Raw genomic sequence first — 17,325 nt, 5'->3', positions numbered from 1 at the left:
ATAGAGACTGAACTCGAACACAGGACCGAAGACCGAGTCCCTAGCTCAGGCTTCAGCTCAGACTTCACCCTCTTCACTCTGGTCTCTCGCCCCCGCTAAGAATCGTGTTTTGGGGTGAGGGCCCTGACACGAATACGCCAGCATGCACCTACAGATACGGCATTTTGAAAGTGGCCTTGAATCAGGGGGCGGGTCAACTCATGTAGGCTTCGTCCTGGGTTCTGTCCTCCGCCCCAGGCCTCAGCTAGAGTGATGGAAACAACCCAGAGGGACGGGGTGTGAGCCAGGTGTGCAAAGGGGTGGGGCAGGGGTTCGAAAACCTCCAGCGTTTCGGCCTGGTCATCAGTCTCTGGACCTCTAGCACCCTCCGCCCGCCGCCCCCTCCACGCGCATGTTCACACGCCGCCTCTTGCCGCCGCAGCCCCGCCGAGCTAATCAGCACAACATCCACCTATCGATCGTTGGCTGGGTGCCAGGCGGGCCGGCACCGTGCCAGGGGAAGCTGTGGGGCACCGGGGCGGGTACAGCATAGCACCGGGGGAAGGGGCACCCCTTCTCTGGCTCCCCCCAGGTCACTGGTCACTGGTTAGTCTTGGGGGGGCGTCATAGCTTTGCCTGCCAGAGGTGATAGAGACAGAGTGGGGCTGAGAGCAAAGGGGGCCCTCCCTCCTCGGCCCCACCCCCTCCTCCTTATAAAAGCGAAGAACAAAGAGGCCGCTGGGGAAGGAGGCTTTGATCTGACCCCACCTTCTCAGTTCTAGGGTAGGCACCGCCCAGGCTGCCCTTACGGAGTGGGGGGACATCCAGCTCTCAGGGACCCAGGCATTCGGAAACCCAGATGCTCTCTTTCTACTACCCCTTGCCTTTGCCCCAACATCCTGTTTGGTGCTGCCACAGCTTGAGCAGTGCCCCGAGAGTGTATGTGGGGGCTATCAGGAGCACCTGTCCCCTCCCCAGCCCAGGAAACCAGCTAGAGAGGTGGTAGAGGGTGCCAAGCTCCACAGCTGCTGCTGGCACCAACCCCACACTGCCCAGAGGGGTGCCCACTGAGGCCTGGCATGGATGGCTTGGGCACAGCTGGCATGGGGGTCAGGCCAAGCCATGCTGAGAGCAGAGACTTCAGGGAGCTCCGCTGCTGTGCCACCACCCACCCTGCATCCCGCTCCACCCCCTCCACCTCCGGGGCCCAGTGTCAGGCAAGGAGCTAGAGGGCAGAGGGCGGTAGGTTGGAAAAAGCAACAAAAAGATGGGTAGTTGGTTTATTGAAGTCCAGACACTTACAAAAATACAAACTGGCATGAAATTCAACCTCATGGTAAGTCCGTCTTCACAGAAGACAAGTGAGTGATCCTCTGGGGAGGTGAGGTGCTGCCCCAGGGAAGAGGCCCACAGGGCACCGGGGACAGATGGCAGGCCTGGGCTTCTTGCCTGACCTGGTCCAGCAATCCGCCTGTCCCCAAGTCTTCGCCTTGGCCCCCAGCAGGCTCCAGGATGCCATCCCATCAAGTCCCAGCCTTCCTGAGGGCAGGGATTTGAGCATCAAAGCTGCCGATGGAGACCTTATGTTTGTCTTGCCTCTGCCCCAAGGTGCCCAGGGCTGTCCGCTGTTCCCCTGTGGCTCCTCTTCAGCCTGTGATGATGAGGAGGCCAGTACCTGGAAGGGTCAGCTCAGACCTCCCCCATCACTCTTCTATCTTGTCTGTCTGGCTTGGCACTCCCAGCTCAGGTAGGGGGCAGGGGCCCCTCTCCAAGGAGTCTTGGGAGGGCTCTGGTTCCTGGGGGTGTCAGGAAGGGTCCGCTTGGCTCAGAGAACTCTCAGGAGTCGCAGAATTGGGAACAGCAGCAGCAGCAAGAGACAGAGGGGACTGGGAGTGGCCCCTCCTTGCCACCCTGACGTGCCACTCTCTCCATGGCTCCCGACAGGATGGGCTGACTCAGGCTCTGTGAGGGGAGGGGTAGCACCGATGGGTCCTCCTGCTTCCGCAGCCTCCTTCTTGCTCTGCCCGTTAGTTGGTCACTCCCACCCCTTTGTTCAGGGTCTCTCGAACTAGCCAATCCCTCCCATAATCTGCCACCTCTAAGCCCCGACTTGCAGGGCTCCTCCCAGGTGCCATTAGAGGCCACCAGTTCAGTGAAGGCCTTGGAGGGCCTTGCCCCTGGAGATGCCATTCCCACTGTGCAGCGGAGGCTCCCAGAGGCTAAAGGGGGAAGAAGAGGCCCCCCAGAGTCTAATGCTCCCAGACTCTTCCCACTGCCCCCCCCATTCCCGAGGGCCCCACACTAGCCAGAAGGGTTGCTCCCCTGCCCCAACCCACTCACTGTCCTCCTTGCAGCAGATAGACACCTGGAGCCTCAAGCATTGGCCAGGACTCCCCGGAGCTGGCACTGCTGGGTGGTGGGAAATTGGGAGGAAGAAGTTAGCATGGGCTAGTTTGCATGCTTCAGAGTCACTTAAAAACCCTCCCAACTTCTCCTCTCTCCAATTCCCTGGAAAGCTTTTCCTTATTTGGGGGCTATATCTAGGTGCCCACTTGTATCCCTCCTCATGTCACCTTGCCCAGCTCCTCTTCCTTGCCCCGTCTCTTTATCAGCTCACTCTAGATGTCCCCCTACCATGTCCTGGACCCTTGCCCGCTCCCCCCTCCGAGGCCTGGCCGTCCTTTCGCTCCTTTCCCTGCCCTTCAGGCTCTCTGCCTTGACTGCTGGCAATGGCAGGTAGTCCCACTCCCCTCCCTGCCTTCCCCAGGAGGTGGCCAGGGTGCCCCTCCTCACTCACAGATATAGTAGTAGGTCTCTCCAGGCAAGAACTCCATGCCAAGGGAGAAGGGCGTGAAGCGCTGAATCTTCTCTGGAAATCGAACAGGGCCAAAGGGAGCGAAGGGGTGGGAGCACTCCCAGCGCTTGAAGGCACCCGGCCCTTCAGCCTGGCAGGCCTTGTAGCCTGCCCAGTCCACTACGTATAATGCAAATGTCTCGGGGCCCTCAGGGGGCCCTGGACTCTCATAGTGTGGGCAGATGATGTCTAGGTAATCCTTGAAGCCCAGCTCCACCACGGCGTCTCCTCGAAGCAGCCTGCAGGCATAAGGTAGATGAAGGCAGAGGGGCTCCTTGGCACAGCACACCAGGGGCACGAGGGTCAGAGATACCCCTTCCCAATGGTCCCTGCCAGCCAGTCCCCCACCCACTGGAGCAGGAGCAGCTTGGGAAGGTCTTTGAGTTCCCCAGACTGACAACTCTTGAGAAACAAAGAGAGGGCCAGAAGTGGATGAGGTAACATGCACAGTTTCAGAGAGGTTAAGGGACTGCAGGGCCTATAACCACGTGGCTCAAATGTGGGAAGGCACTCCCACACCCTAGCTTTTGTGTGGGAGCTGCCACCCCTCTCTAGCTCTAATGCCCAACACAAGGCCTTGGTGTAGTACCTGCGCTTGACAAATGTTAGGTGGATGGCTGCTGTGAAGAAGCTGGGGCACAGAGGCAAGGGGCACAGATCTGGGCCCACAGTGCAGTCAGCCTAGAGATGGAGACTGGGAACAGTATCCTCTTTAACTGATTCACAAAGAGGAAGGCTGCCTTTTTAAGATGTCAATTCAATGCCGAAAGAATGCCATAGTAAGAAAGAAAGAAAAAGAGTGGATGGTGGGAACCTCCTCTCCCCCTCCTTTTTTTGCCAGGACAACAAAGTGCCAGACTTGGAGCCCCCTCCACATATCTCCCACTCTTTGGCCTCCTCAGGACTCCTTTCCACCTCTTGGGAGACCCTGGGGGAGCCAGTATGGGTGGGAGGACCTAGGACAGTCAACCCCTCCTGCATCAAGTAAAGCACGAACGACTCCCACCCCCATGCTCATCATACACAGAGCCCAACTTGACTTACGAAAGGCCCCCAACTCTCTCTCAATGGGTGGTCTCAAGACCACCTGCATCTGTAGTTGTGATTAGGAATGCAGATTCCTGCAGATTCCTGGGCTCAGCTCAGACCCGCTGGAACACAAGCTGGGCCTCTGTTTAGTTCCACGGCATCCCTAGTGCCTGGAAAAGTGTCAGGCACAAGGAAAATGCTTAATAAATATTTGGGAATGGAATGAATGAGTCAGAAACCTCAGGGTTAGGGGTAGAAACCTGAATTTTTAACCAATCTTCCAAGTCATTCAGAGGCACTGGTCTAGAACACAGAGAGGAATTCAGAGGTAGAAGACAACAGCTCTCACCATACAGCATTGGTATTGTAATGACCTGTTCTGAAGCCTGCTCACCCGGGGATCCTTCGGGATCCCAGGGGGCAGAGCCTAGGTCTTATTTCTAACCCCCAGCACCCTAGCACAAGTCCGGGCACATGTTACACGCTTAATAAATGTTAGTGAGTGACCAAATGAACAGAGTCACAGATTGTTTTAAGTAGATAATCAGGAAGGAAAACATGGAGAAAGCAGAGAGAGGCAAAGAGAATTGGGGAGGAGCATGGAAACAGGGAAAATACATACAGGTTCCAAAGCAGGCAGATGAGGAAACAGAAAATAGTTGTTTATATCTGTATAGCCTTTACCTCTTGGACACACATGACCTCAGTCTACCTGACTTCCCAGGGTACTAGACATTATTACCCCATTTTACAGATGAGATAACTGAGGTTAGGGAGGTCAGATGACTTGCCTAAAGGTGATTCAACTCTAGAAGGGCAGGGCCGAGACTGCACAGAAATAGAAGGACTAATAATGTCTGAGATGAAAGCGTTCTAGAATGAGCTCAGGAGAAAGAGCGAGCGCCAAAGAGGAGGCCAAGCGAGCAGGAGAGTAACCCTCTTTCCCAAGAGTAACCACCCCCTCTCCGGCGCCCCGCAAGTCCGCTCGCCCCAGCTTCGGCCGGAGGAACGCTGGGGATCCCCAAGACAGAAGCGAGGGGGGCGGGCCTCGGAGTGCAGGCTGAGGTTCCCCCAGCTCCCGGCTCTGAGACCCCACCGATTGCCTTCGGGACTGGGGTCCGCCGCTCGCCTCCAACGCGTGCGGGCGGGCATAGGGGACCCCAGGCGCGCCTCGCCCCTCCCTCCTCCCCCGCCGGCTCAAACAAAGGATCCCCGGCGCGCGGCCGGGTCCAGGCGGCGCCGCGCACAGAGCGAGTGTCGGGCGCGCGCCCGGCCCGGGAGCGTGCAGGCCCGGCTCGCCGCCCGCCGGTTTCGGCCCGGCTACCTGGGGTTACTGGAGTTCCAGTAGACCGCAAGGCGGAGGCCACAGCCCCCTCGCAGAGGGGAGCTGAGGAGCACGGCCCAGAGGACAGTCTGCAGCAGGGGCTGCAGCCGCATCGCCCCCTAGGTCTGGTGTGGTCTGGCCCGGCCCGTCCCGGTCCGCTTCGCAGTCGCGACGAGAAAGGTACAAAGTGCAGAGGAGGTTGGGGTGGGGTGCAGAGACTCACAGGCCACGCCCCTGGATAACTTTTCACCAATGGGGTCGCGTCTCCGCCTCTTCATTCAAAGCCAACTCTTGTTAACCTTCTGGGCGCCGCAGCGCTCTCCAGCTTTGGCAAGCTGTTGCTGAGGTTGGGCCCGTTTCAAGGAGGCGGCGAGGAGGGACACAGTCCCCTGTCTAGGAGTTGTTTTAGAGAGGTCTTGTCTTTCGTGCTTGTGTTAGTACAGGGTGCTTCCCTGGTGGCTCAGCGGTAAAGAATCCGCCTGCAGTGCGGGAGACGCGGGTTCGATCCCTAGGTTCGATCGCTGGGCACTTGGCGGGCTACAGTCCATGGGGGTCGCAAAGAATCGGACTGAGCGACTAAACAAAAACAATGAATATAGGGTATGTGTGTGTGTGTTCAGTTGCTCAGTCGTGTCTGACTCTTTGTGACCCCATGGACTGTAACCCGCCAGGTTCTTCTGTTCTTGGGATTATCTCGGCAAGAATACTGGAGTGGGTTGTCATTTCCTTCTCCAGGGGATCATCCCGACCCAGGGATTGAACCCGCGTCTCTTGCGTCTCCTGCATTGGCAAGTAGATTCTTTGCCACTGCACCGCCTGGAAAGCCATAATGCAGGGTAGAAAGCCTTATTAAATCTTTGGAAGACTTAAATACGGGCCCACGCCTCTCACCCAGAAAGAGGCAAGTGAGGTGCGGGGCGAGGATCCATGAAGTTTATCCAGACATCTTAGGCACATTGCTCCTTTTTTTTTTTTTTTTGGACGTCTAGAGATACAGCGAGAGGAGGACAAATCGCCTCCTGGGGACCCCTCTCCCCACCCTTTACAGAGCCTCAGGTGGCAAGCTTGATGCTTACCTTGGGATTGGCGCCTGTCCCTTTCCACCCCACACCTTCGTTCTGGGAGAACGAAGGCCACAGTCTCCAAGACGAAGTAATGAGGTGGTTGCGGGCCGGTACAAAGCATCTTTGTTCCCAAACCCTCAGGTGGGGTGGGGGAGGGGGGAGGCAGGTGTGCCGCCTCGGAATCGTGGGAGCCGCCGCCCCGCCCTGCCCCAGCTCCGGGGCTCTGAGAACACCAGCTGGTTCCCTTTTCCCCAGCCACTGGTCAGAGGGTGGGGAAGGCGAGTCCAACAGCTTGACGGATTTGTCAGTGGCCGCCGCTAAAGGGCCGCGCAGCGTTGGGGGCGAGAACTTGGCGATTGCGGGTGGTAGAGGTCATATAGAGTTCTTTGTGGTACTGGATTAAGCGGAGAGACATCACAGGCTAGGCAGAAACAAGCCGCGAGCATCCCAGGGATCCTCTCACCCAGCCTGGGACACTCGCCCTCCCTATCCTGTCTTCGTCTGAGGCGGCAGCGTCTCCTGGCGGCCAGACCCGGAATCGCAACAGGGGAGACCCTCCTTCCCAAAGCAAACTTTAAAGGCGTGCTCCCAAGACCTCGCTTTTATTGTAATTCAGCAGACAGGCTGTGCGCACTTCCTTCAGCTCCGTCCAGCTCCCAGACCCTCCCCAACCCCCAGATGCCGCGGCGTGGGCCAGTCCCCAGAGTGCTGTTTGACAGCAAGTGAAGATACCCGGTGCCTTAAGACTCCTGCTCCACAGCGTCCAGGCTCCGGCTCCTTCAGTCACCGTGGGGGGTTTCAGGGGTCAGGTCTGCCTATTTGCGTCCTAAGTCCAGGCTGGAGGCAGCAGAACCTCAGGAGAAGTTAGAGGTAGAGCGAGGACGCTGCTGGGGGCGGCGGCGCAGGCCTGGGATGTGGAAAGCGAAGAAAAAAGGTCAGAGGCGCTGTTTCCCCAGACCACTCGCCCAATCCACCCATCCTCCGCCCCTCTCCTCTCCTCTCCTCTCCTCTCCTCTCCTCTCCTCTCCTCTCCTCTCCTCTCCTCTCCTCTCCTCTCCTCTCCTACCTGGAGGGTACCACTGGGGGCGGGTTTCCAGCTCCAGGGCCAGGCAGGTCACCAGAAGGGCGCCGGCCATGAGGGTCAGCAGGCAGTGGCTTTCTCGGGGGTGGGGGCTTGGTGGGCCCCTGTGACTGAGAGAGAGAAGGCCAGCTTGGGAGAGCATATCGTGTTGTTCACCTCTGACACACTGATGCTGGGGAGCACCAGCTTGAGAGGTGGCACCCTAGGTCACCTGTGTCTCCAAACGAACCTGTCACCATTAAAGATGCCACCGGCGTATGTGGCCTCAGGCACAAAGGGCGTCTTGCCACCAGCACCACAGCCCTGGGTGGGGGGAGAGGCTGTGCCCTTCTCTCCCCCCACGGTTACCTTTGGGCGCCTCACCACCGGGTCAGCGGGCAGAGGGCGGGTGGGGGGATTGGGTCGGTCTGCCAGCTCAGCCTGAACAGAGAGAGGGGCAGTGGCTATGAGAGCACAGCCAGGGGCAGTGGACATGCGATGGGTCTCCCCAAGGGTTCAGGTCAACATGCAAAGTCAGCCAGGGGGGCAGGAGAGAACTGGGGCATGCGCATGGGGCTTGAGCGCATGCCAGGAGAGGCCTCAGGGGAGAAAGGTGGGGGTCACTGGGGGTGTCCCTGGCCAACTGCAGTCCCACCACTGACCACTAGATGGTGGTAGAAACCAAGACAGGAGGCTCACCCTTTGCTGCTTCTGGGGTTCTGAGGGCTGAGGGCACCCTGGTCCCCTAATGATGAGTGCTACTGGCAGGGAACAGGGATGAGAGCTGCGGTTGGGCACCAAGCCTCCCACTTGCCCTGGGCCAGGGCTGGGCCTGGCCCAGATTTACCTGGAGTCTCTTGGGCACAGGGTCAGGAGGCAGCGGCCTGGAAGGAGGGGCCGGGAAGCCAAGAGCACTAGCCTGCTGAGAGAGCAGGAGGAGCAGACAGGCAGGGGAGGGGGGAGGGACCAGAAAGACAGATGTGGGCAGAGAGGTGTTAGTGCTCAGGGATGGGCAGCCAGGGCCCCAGGGGCAGTGGGGGCTGTGCATGCATGCGGTTATTCAGTTGCATGCAGAGGGGGTGACAAGTGGTGGGGCAGGCATGCAGACCACCTCCACACACGCACTCCTGTCATCAGATCCAGGGGGCTCAGGGCAGAGGCACTCACCAGCCCTTCTACACTTGGTGACCAGGGCCTCATCAGGTCCTGGCACACTGAAGACCACTCTGAGCACCCCCTCATGCCCTCCTGGGGCGCCACTGCTGGGAGCACAGGTAGACCCGCCTTTGAAAGCCACTGGCTTGGCCAGCTTACAGAGCTCAGTGCTCCTAGGTGATTGCCCCTCCCAGTCCAGACTGGACTCTGCTTCTCAGCCTGCAGCAGGGGAGGTGGCGGGAGGGCTGGCCCTGACTCCAGTGACTGACTCCTGGGCGATGCAAGTCTTATCTCTGAGTCCAGAGCCTTGGACACCCCCACCCCAGGGCCCAAGCTGGATTCCTGGCTGGGTTGGGGCCCTCTCTGCTCTGGCATACAGACTTACCTTGGCACCCGGCATCACCAGGGCCCTCTGTGGGGGTCCTGGGCGTTCTGGGGGACCAGACTGGGCTGCCCTGAGCATGGAGAAAGGCAAGGAGGACGAGGGCTCAGCCTCAGACCATTTTGTGCCCATAGGCAGCCCTGGAGTGGGGTTAATCCTTTGTGGCCCCTTGAAGCATGGTTTAGGCCAAATCAGAGGTGAGGAGGGGAAGCTGATCAGCCTGAGGGAGGGCCCCACTTATCCAGCCCTGGGGCTCCTGGAGAGAAATGGTCCTAGCAGCGCAGTTGCCCCACCTGGGTCTACACGTGAGGTGAAGAGTTATGGGGCACAAGTAGGGAAGGGGGTGTATGGGGTGTGGTCTGGGGGCTGCCCAGGGGGTGGGGGCAGGGCTCTGGAGCTGTTATCCTTAACAGAAATGTTGAGAGAGTTGGGAACAGGGAGGCTGGTACCTGTATTGGCAGCTGGGTCCTTTGAGCTGGCAGAGTCGTTGGCGCAGGCGGGCTCGGTGCCAGTAGCTGGCACCAAGGAGCACCAGGACCAGCAACAACAGAAGGCTGAGGGGCAGCCCTGTGGTCAGGGAGCTGGTTGCTGTGGGTGAGGTCAGGTGATCAGCGAGGGTGAAAGGGTCAGGGGTCACAGGGAGTCAAGGAACCAGCAGTGAAGGGATCAGGAAAAGAGGGGCGATGAAGGACGCCCTCTCAGCTGCCCCTGCCCCCCAGCCCCGCTACCTCTGATGTGGGTGGTGCAGTCTGGGGGTGCCCAGCCCTCCTCACAGTGGCAGCGTCTGTTGCTGTCGCAGACCTAGGGTGCACAGGTTGGACAGTGAGGAGCTGGGCCCTCTGGGGCCGTGTTTCCCTGTCCCCAGCTTTTCAGGATCTCAGATGTCCTGTCTTCTCCCAGCACAGCTGGGAGGTGTGCTGAGGATGAGGGGGTGGAAGGTGCCACCGCTCTGGAGAGAGGGACTCTATCGGCGCCAGCGGCGGAGGAAGTTAGACTGAACTCACACTGTGAGTGCCTTCTATCTGCCGGCCACTGTGCCAGAAGCTAGGGTACTCATCTCGTGTGCCTCAGGAAGTGGGTACTACTATTATGCCCGTTAGATGAGGAAACTGAGCTCAGAGAGGTGAATAACCTGCCCGGGTCCCATAGTTAAGACATGCTAGAGCAAGGATTAGAGCCCAGGTGTGTCTGTTTGCAAAGCCCACTGTTATTTTCCTTCCCAGAGGCTCCCTGCGCCCCTTCATCTCCCCCCATGCCAGCTCACCCCATGCCCGTGGCATCTCCTTCGACATTCCTGTGCTCCCAGGACCTCTACTGGCTGGCACTGCTGCTCAACACACACCTGCCCAGTGGGGAGAGAAGAGCAAAGATCACCCTCTCACACGCTTTACTGGCACTGGGAGGCCGAGGTCCACCATGCTTTTACATGGGGACACCAAGGCTCACAGGACCACAGCACTCTGCTCCATCTGAAGTGAGAATCTGAACTCCCCTCAGAGACTGCACTGTTTGCACTGGTGGTTAATGAGGCCTGGGCACTGCTCACAGCAGTTCAGACATCCCTCCCCACCTGGCCCTGCCCACCGAGGCTGCTCACCAGGCCGGGGCCACAGGCTGTGCCAGGCAGAGTCAAGAGGGGCTGGGCCACGTCGTTGCCCAGGTCCAGGTGTACCCAGCTGCAGTTCAACTTCAGCTGGGTCCCGTTGGCTTCTAGCATCTCCCAGCGATGATCCCGGGCTGAGCCCAGCAGAGGCTGGGCCCTCCCGCCCTGGCACTGGAGTTGCCCGCACACGGCATCTCTGGGGTGAGGGAGGAGGTGCAGGGTCAGTGTGGTGGAGCCAAGATGCCCACAGACCTAGAGGAGGAGCCAGGTTCCCTCACTTACCGAGGGGCACAGGACACATAACTGCCGTCAGCGTTGCGCCCGCAGCTCCCAAAGGCGTCCCCTCTGGTATTGGCAGTAAGGAGGCAAAGTGGTGCGGCGGGCATGGCCCCAGGCCCCCAGAGAGCCCGGCACTGCTGGGCATAGGAGGCACAACGTCCTTGCATGCACACAGCCTGTCCTCCAGCACAGGGCTCACCATCCCCCATGCTGACATCCGGGGGGCACTGGGAGCTGTCTCCTGGGCAGAACTCGGGCAAGTCACAGTCACCTCTGGTGGGGCGACACTTCCAGCCAGCTGGACGCAGCTGTGGAGGGTGGGTGAATGTCAGTGTGGGGGTGGGGCAGATCCAGCCAGGCCCTGGGAGTTAGGGTGACCTTTTCCACCCTGGCCCCTGGCAGGTGGGCTCTGGGTGGCCAGTCCAGTCTGTGCCCACCTGGCAATTGTGACAGCAGAGTCCATCAGATGCGCACTGGGCCCCTGGCCTCAGCTGGCAGGTGAAGTAGTCACAGCAGGGATCAGTGCAGTCCTGTAGGGAAGGGCACCGACGGCCAGGCATCAGAGCGGGCTGGGCCCGGGACCCCGCCCCAACTGCCTCCTGGAGCCTGAACCCTAGGCATTTGCACAGCAGATGAGAGCTGGAGCCCCACAGTCTGCCTGCTGCCCCCAGACAGGCAGACGGGGAGAGGGGCTCTGGGGGCCGGAGACAGCCGATGAGCCTGGGTGAGGGCACAGAGGTGCAGGGGCAAGGCTCTGGGGGAGGGGCTTACACCTGGGAAGCCACAGTCACACTGCTCGCCGGGCTCCACCAACATATTTCCGCAGACACTGGCCATAGAAGGCAGACCGGACAGCCGTTCAAAGAGGCAGCTGCCCATCCCACCCAGGAGGGCTTTTTCCAGGGCCTGTCGGCTGCAGTTGCTGAAGTTCAAGCCTGGCAGGAAGCTGGGGATGACAGCAAGGAGGTTGGGGCTGCGGACCTGCCCCTGCCCCCTTCTCTCTCCATCCTGCAGCTACTCACTCTGTGGAGGCCTCCATGATGCAGCTCTTGGCTGGGGCTGGACCCGGACAGGGGCAGCTGTTCCCAGGGGAGTCATGGCCCAGGCCCAGGCTGTGTCCCAGCTCGTGGGCTATTGAGGAGGCGACTCCCAGGATGCTCGTGGAGTGGTCCTGTCATTGGGGAGGGGATAGCCCAGGTCGAGCACCAGCCTGATTGCTCCTGTTCTCTCTTCATCTGACCTCTTGGGCCCTGAGCAGGTCCCGCCTCCCTCCTTAAGTGCTTCTAAACCAGGAGAGCCCAGGCCTGGGTGGTAGGAAACCTGGGCTCTAGCTCAGCTCTGTTCCCCATATCTCACACTGTATGGCCCTGGGAGAGTACCACTGTCCTCTGGGCCTCAGCTGTCTCCCCCGCCCCCAAGAAATGGGCAGAGCTTCTAGGTGAAGACATGATGAGCTGGCCACAGGCGAGGGGCACCTTTCATGTACCCCTGCCCTCTATACCCTCAGCTTGGGGCTGGCAACTTTGCTGGGGGTTTCCATGAATATATGGCACCACAGCTGGCAGGACCTGGATGGGGAACAGGGAGGAGATGTAGCTCACCATGTTCACGCCTCCTGAAAACTCAGGAGAACAGATGGAGTTCTGAATAGCCATGCCCACCATGGGCCCAGAGAATGAAGTGGCACTGTGGGATTGAGAGGTCAAAGGTTAGGGCTTCAAAGTAAAAGTGGCCAGAGCGTCAGGCCCTCAGGGAGGGAGTTGGGGTGTGAAATTGGCCAGGCCAAGGCAGAGCCAGACCCTGCTGGCTGATCCTGGGGGAGGCCTTACGTCACCAGCTGGGCGCTGTCGTGGGGCAACCGAGGCAGCAGGTTTGTCCGGCGCCAGTGGAGGAAGCTGTCTAGTGTGAGACCTGGGTGCTGGCTTATCTCTATCAGGTTGTGCTGGGTCCAGGCCTCCAGGCCCACCAGTGCCACCCGGACATTCATAGGCCTGAAGAACTGAAGAACTGGGACTCAGGAGAGGGGTTCCCAAGGTTGGGGGCCATAACGATGCTGTCAGGCCTGACACTCACTGTGTCCAGGAGGAGGGCCACTTCCAGGGTGCGGTTCAGGAGGCTCTGGAAGCCCCGGTGCCTCTGGACCTGCGGGTCAAGAAAGGTAGCCAGGAAAGGTAGCACGGCTGGCAGAGGCCAGGGGAGGGCAGCCGGGGGCCGGCCAGCTCACCTCGGCATGGTCAGCCACAATCACCAGCTCAACAATCTTGGTCTCTGTCACCACATCCCGCCTCCACTGTGGACAAGAGGAAGGAGCATCAGGCACACCCACCAGTCACCACCCGCAGCCACGCCCACCTGGCCAGGCTGTGTCCACACCCACCCTGTGTGGTCAGAGCGAAGAGAGTGAAGAGTCCATTTTACAGAGGACCACTGAGAGCCTGGGAGGCCGGGGACTTGCCCAAGTGGACTAAGAATAGGTTATGAAGCTGGGAGTAGAGCCTTGGTTTTCTGGCTTCAAATTCAGTGCTTTTTCCAAATTAGGAAAAAAAAAAAAATAGCTGACACCATGAAATACTTAACATATGCCAGACAGATTGGAGTTCTAAGCATTTACATACATATATATATGTATGTAGATTCATTTAATTTTCACAGTAGTCCTATAAGGTAAGTAGTTCCATTATCCCCATTGAATAAAGTGGGTTCTTATTGCTTGATGATCAGTAACTATGTATTTGATATCCAAGTGAGAGCTCTCTGCATTTGGATCATAAGACAGATGAAGGGTTTGAGTCAAGTGCCTGCATCCAAATCCTGGAAATACCATGTATTAGTTGAATGGCCTTGACCAAGTCACTTAACCTCTCAGAGCCAGTTTTCTCACTAAAACAGAGCTATGAATAGCACCTATCCCCCAGGGTTGCTGGGGTGACTGAAGGAGTTAATGTTTGCAAAGTGCCTGGTACTGCGAAATCACTCCATGAACAGGAACTGTCGTTACTATGAGCCAATAGTTCTAAGGGCCAGGGGGCCAACCCCGGGAACAACAGAAGCCCAGCCCTACTGCCTTCCCTCCTCACCCGGCGAGTGTGACGCCGTCCCAGGGGGTGCTCCGGTAGAGCCTGAGTGAGCACAGATGTAGGCCAGCTCAGGGCACAAGTGTGGCGTGGCAGGAGAAGGTCTTGGATCCGGGAGATAACTGGGGGACCCTGAAGGTCCCCGGGCCCCAGCTCCACAGAGTAGCTTCTTTCTGGGGACAGGATCACTAAGCCCCTAAGCAAAGATGCAGGAAGTCAGAAGGCTTACCGACTCCATGCCTCGTTTACCCTCACTCTCTCCACCTTCACGGAATCGACCCCTTGTACCTGAGCCCGGAGCAGGTGCAGAGAGAGACCCAGGAGTGCGCGTGGCCACGTACTCTCCCCTCGTAGCAGCAGTTCTCCTACAGCAGAGAAACACGAGCGCCAGCCTGAAGGCCAGGCCAGATCTGAGCCAGGAGGCTGGCTTGTTGGTGAGGATATGCAGTGTCTTCCCATCGTCTAGGGATGGCACCTTCCAGTTGCCCCTTCCGTTATCCCCTTGGGCCAGAAACAGGGTACAAGATGGCCTGACTCACCAGAGTATGGCCCTCACTGACCACTCGGGTGCCATCAGGCTGGTACCACACCAGGGTTGGGCGCCCTGAGACTAGCTCCCTGCAGAATGAAGAAAACGGGCAGGGTCAGCTGCCTTTCAGGGTGGTGCAGTGACAGCTTGAGGCCTGTAGGTGGTAGAGGGGCAGCTGGGGGCCAGGCAATCCCCCTGACCTTCCTGCTTCCCCTCAAGTAGCAGAATATGGTGGTTGGGCCATAGACTGGCTACAAACCCAGGCTATCTGGGTTCCAATCTAGTTTTTAGCACCCACCAGCTGTGTGACCTTGGGGGAGTTATTTAACCTCTCTGTGCCTTGACTTCTTCATCTCTGAGGCCAATAATAATACAAATAGTATCTACTTTATAGAGGTTGTTACCAAGATTTAGTGAGTTCAGGCTCTTAGTACCTAAGTACCACATCGTAGTACCACATCATAGATGCTATATGAGTTGTTAGTAGTGTTATTAGTACGTTACTGCTATCATTATTACCTATTCTGCAGCAGCTCCAGGATGTGACTCTCACCATCCAATTCCAGTTTGATCCGCAAAGCCTCAGGCAGATTGGTCTGTGGGCACCAGAGGGCATGTCACCTCCCTGGCCCTGTCTGTAACTCCTATCTTCTCTAACCAGAAAACCTCAGGCCCTTAGGAGAGCACCGACGATTAGATCATTGGTGGGGGGATCCCGAGGGAGGGGCCAGGAAGCCCTGCCTGGCCTGGGGCATTGTTCTGGGGGGTTGTGTGGGGAGGTCAAGGAAGGTATCTGAGCCGCCCCTTCTCGGCTTCCTGCCCAGAGAGGAAGCATCATGGAGGGCCCAGTGCAGGCCCCAGCCCTTCCTCTGACTCAGCTTTAGAATTGGGAGGGGAGGGTATCTAGTGGGGCCCGACCCTCTCCAAGTCCCCCCACTGAGAGAACCAGCAACATGAGACCAAGAGATCAGGTTTGGCCTCAGTGGAGATGGATGACTTGGGTGGGGCTGAGGCAGACAGATGTGTGTGTAGATGCGAGGGGGTGGATAAGTGAAGCCAGGTGCTGAGGTGTACAGGGAGTGGCGGCAGACCTGGGATGGCCGTGCTGCTGTGGAGTCCACTCACCCGCTCTCAGCCTGTCTCTGCCTGGAGACACCTGATTACTCAGGGTGGTGAGGGGGTGCGAATGTATTGCTTTGAGGGGAGAGAGAGGCTCACCTGAAGCGCTTCTGCTAGGCTGAGCGTGAGGTTGTCCTGAAGGATCTGGGGCTCCAGAGGTCCATTCTGGGCCCTCTCTGGCCTTGCCTGCGTCTCCTCAGTGACACCTGCAGGGTTCCCAGGACACCCCAAAAGAGTGCTGAGAGAATCAGCGCCAGGGCTGGAGGTGGCTGCTGCCCTCTGACCCACCTGGCTCCCAACCCATCAAGGCTCTTTTCTGCCTGAAGGACTCCTACATTGCATTCTGGGACTTAAAGGAGAATACTGGAGGGTGCGGGCCTCTCTCCAGTTTCTCCCTTTGATCCCACCGACCCATCCACAAGTCCCCAGAGAAAGAAGTTCAGCTTGCCCAGCCTGTTGTCCTTCCCTGTCCCCCTCAGACCAATCCCAGATTCTCACAGGGACCCTCCCCCTGTTCCCACTCCCTCCTAACCCCCTTTTCCCCTGGAACGCCCCCTCTCAGGACTGGGCGAAGCCTTGTGGCCCAGTGCCCACTCACCCTCCCTTTCCTCACATCAGAGATGCGGGGAACGCCCATTTCTGGGTGAGCATTGCAAACACCCCCCTCCCTAAACACCCCTCATGCCCAGTTAGGCACACCCGCTCCTCACAGCCTCTGCTTCCTCCCGGAGTCCGCCCCCCGCCCCCAGTAGCCCGCTCTCCTCCGGACACTCCACCCCCGCCTGCCCTCTCGGCCCCCAGCCCAAGACAGCAGCGGGAAGTGAAAGTTCCAAGGAGGAGTTGGTGTCCCAGCCTCTTTCCTGGCCAATTCTCCCATTCCTGGCTCCTCCCGGGCCCCCTCCCGCTCTGCGAGCTTTCTGGTGGGATCAGCACCAGGGTGAGGGGTGCCAGCGTCTCAGGCCTGGGATGAGGGGCCAGGAAGTATCCTCTTCGCCAAACCCTAGGAGCCGTGCCTACTCGGGGCCCTGGCACCGGGTGGAACAATCAGCTAGGCCCCAGAGGAGCGAAGACGTCAGTCCCGGGGAGCAGAGCCCCACTATCGCGATCCTGAGGGGGTGCTGGGCGAGGCCCCGCGGTGCCCGGTCCGGGAGCCTGAAAGTGTCCGCGGGGACCCTGCAGAGGATGACCGGCCCGGGGGCACCCGCATCCCTCCACCTTCCCTCCCCACTCCATCGCCCCGTCGCCGGGTCCTCGGCCCAGAACATCAGAGGGCAGGCTGTGCTTTGGATGGGGTCTCTCGGGGTCTCCGGCCGACCCCAGGACCCCAGGGCCTCCCGACTTCCCGCGCGTCCTCCCAGGGCGACCCCCGGCCCACTTCTGGCCAGGTACTCACCTATATCTGGGAGCGGCCGGGAGGGCAATGGGCTGCCCGCGCCCAGGAGCCCCAGGGCCCAGAGCAGCGCCAGGCGCATGGCAGCGCCGCCCGGGGCCGGGCGAGGGCAGCAGGTGCTGGGCCGGGCGCCGAGGAGCCGCGGCTGCCGGGTCGGCTTCTCGCACCTCGCAGCCAGGCGCAGCCACAGGCCCCTCCCAAGCTCCTCCCACCTTGCCCAAAGCCCGGCCCCGCCCCGAAGCCCCGCCCCTGGAAAGGCTCCACCCCCACAGTGCGCCGGGTCCCGAAGAAGTGTGGATCCAGCCCTTGACCGCGACTGCCGCACTGCTCACCCTGCTCTGCACAGCCACTCCAGGCTGCTGTGCAGGATGGGAGCCGAGGCCCGGTCCGACCGGCTTAAGAGTCGCGCCTCCACCCGGCCCTGGGTCAGGAAGTCTTCGTAGCAGCTTCACTGCCCTCCGTTCTCACGACCGCAGCCGGGTTC

At 59.5% G+C, this 17,325-nt stretch overlaps 2 protein-coding genes across 14 annotated transcripts; both read right to left on the bottom strand.

The window, feature by feature from the left end:
• Window positions 1-1,245: 1,245 nt before the first annotated feature.
• On the bottom strand, window positions 1,246-5,416 carry EFNA4 (ephrin A4). 2 transcript variants are annotated; one of them, XM_069575908.1, is made up of 4 exons: window positions 5,187-5,416; window positions 2,777-3,072; window positions 2,320-2,388; window positions 1,246-1,941 (listed from the first exon to the last, which is right to left on the bottom strand). In XM_069575908.1, the coding sequence occupies exons 1-4, from the start codon at window positions 5,297-5,299 to the stop codon at window positions 1,805-1,807; spliced, it is 615 nt and encodes a 204-aa protein (XP_069432009.1). In that variant the 5' UTR covers window positions 5,300-5,416; the 3' UTR covers window positions 1,246-1,804. The 2 variants fall into 2 exon arrangements, with proteins under 2 accessions (XP_069432009.1, XP_069432016.1); XM_069575915.1 differs by having other exon boundaries at window positions 2,320-2,385; window positions 5,187-5,382.
• A 1,420-nt stretch (window positions 5,417-6,836) lies between these two features.
• On the bottom strand, window positions 6,837-17,061 carry ADAM15 (ADAM metallopeptidase domain 15). 12 transcript variants are annotated; one of them, XR_011254277.1, is made up of 23 exons: window positions 16,845-17,050; window positions 15,551-15,657; window positions 14,852-14,928; window positions 14,343-14,421; window positions 14,092-14,168; window positions 13,807-13,999; window positions 12,954-13,019; window positions 12,803-12,871; window positions 12,559-12,728; window positions 12,331-12,415; window positions 11,752-11,900; window positions 11,501-11,675; window positions 11,167-11,259; window positions 10,733-11,037; window positions 10,445-10,646; window positions 10,112-10,189; window positions 9,576-9,648; window positions 9,297-9,435; window positions 8,851-8,920; window positions 8,478-8,572; window positions 7,680-7,751; window positions 7,317-7,441; window positions 6,837-7,157 (listed from the first exon to the last, which is right to left on the bottom strand). XR_011254277.1 is itself a non-coding variant. In XM_069575797.1 (23 exons), exons 1-23 carry the CDS (start codon window positions 16,921-16,923, stop codon window positions 7,115-7,117), a joined length of 2,601 nt encoding a protein of 866 aa, XP_069431898.1. In that variant the 5' UTR covers window positions 16,924-17,061; the 3' UTR covers window positions 6,837-7,114. The 12 variants fall into 12 exon arrangements, 11 of the variants coding, with proteins under 11 accessions (XP_069431898.1, XP_069431975.1, XP_069431878.1 ...); XM_069575797.1 differs by lacking the exon at window positions 8,478-8,572 and adding an exon at window positions 8,158-8,232 and having other exon boundaries at window positions 16,845-17,061; XM_069575874.1 differs by lacking the exon at window positions 8,478-8,572 and adding an exon at window positions 8,158-8,232 and having other exon boundaries at window positions 7,561-7,751; window positions 16,845-17,055.
• Between the last annotated feature and the right edge of the window lie 264 nt (window positions 17,062-17,325).

Source organism: Ovis canadensis, chromosome 1, assembly GCF_042477335.2.
Source record: "Ovis canadensis isolate MfBH-ARS-UI-01 breed Bighorn chromosome 1, ARS-UI_OviCan_v2, whole genome shotgun sequence".
Lineage (NCBI taxonomy): Eukaryota > Metazoa > Chordata > Mammalia > Artiodactyla > Bovidae > Ovis > Ovis canadensis.
Note: the sequence above shows the minus strand (reverse complement) of the source record. Positions and strands in the feature narration are given on the sequence as shown.

Bases quoted from the DNA above. Each gene is read 5' to 3' on its own strand.
- ADAM15 (XM_069575874.1), bottom strand. From the start codon at position 16,923: ATGCGCCTGGCGCTGCTCTGGGCCCTGGGGCTCCTGGGCGCGGGCAGC. The intron at 11,260-11,500 runs GTAAGCCCCTCC...CCTTCCCTACAG, and splicing joins GTGACTGTGGCTTCCCAGGT to GACTGCACTGATCCCTGCTG. The intron at 8,233-8,850 runs GTAAGTCTGTAT...CTGCTCTCTCAG, and splicing joins TGGTGATGCCGGGTGCCAAG to CAGGCTAGTGCTCTTGGCTT.
- EFNA4 (XM_069575908.1), bottom strand. From the start codon at position 5,299: ATGCGGCTGCAGCCCCTGCTGCAGACTGTCCTCTGGGCCGTGCTCCTC. The intron at 3,073-5,186 runs GTAGCCGGGCCG...TTATGCCTGCAG, and splicing joins TGGAACTCCAGTAACCCCAG to GCTGCTTCGAGGAGACGCCG. The intron at 1,942-2,319 runs GTGAGTGGGTTG...CTCCCCTCACAG, and splicing joins TATCTGCTGCAAGGAGGACA to AGCCTGAGTCAGCCCATCCT.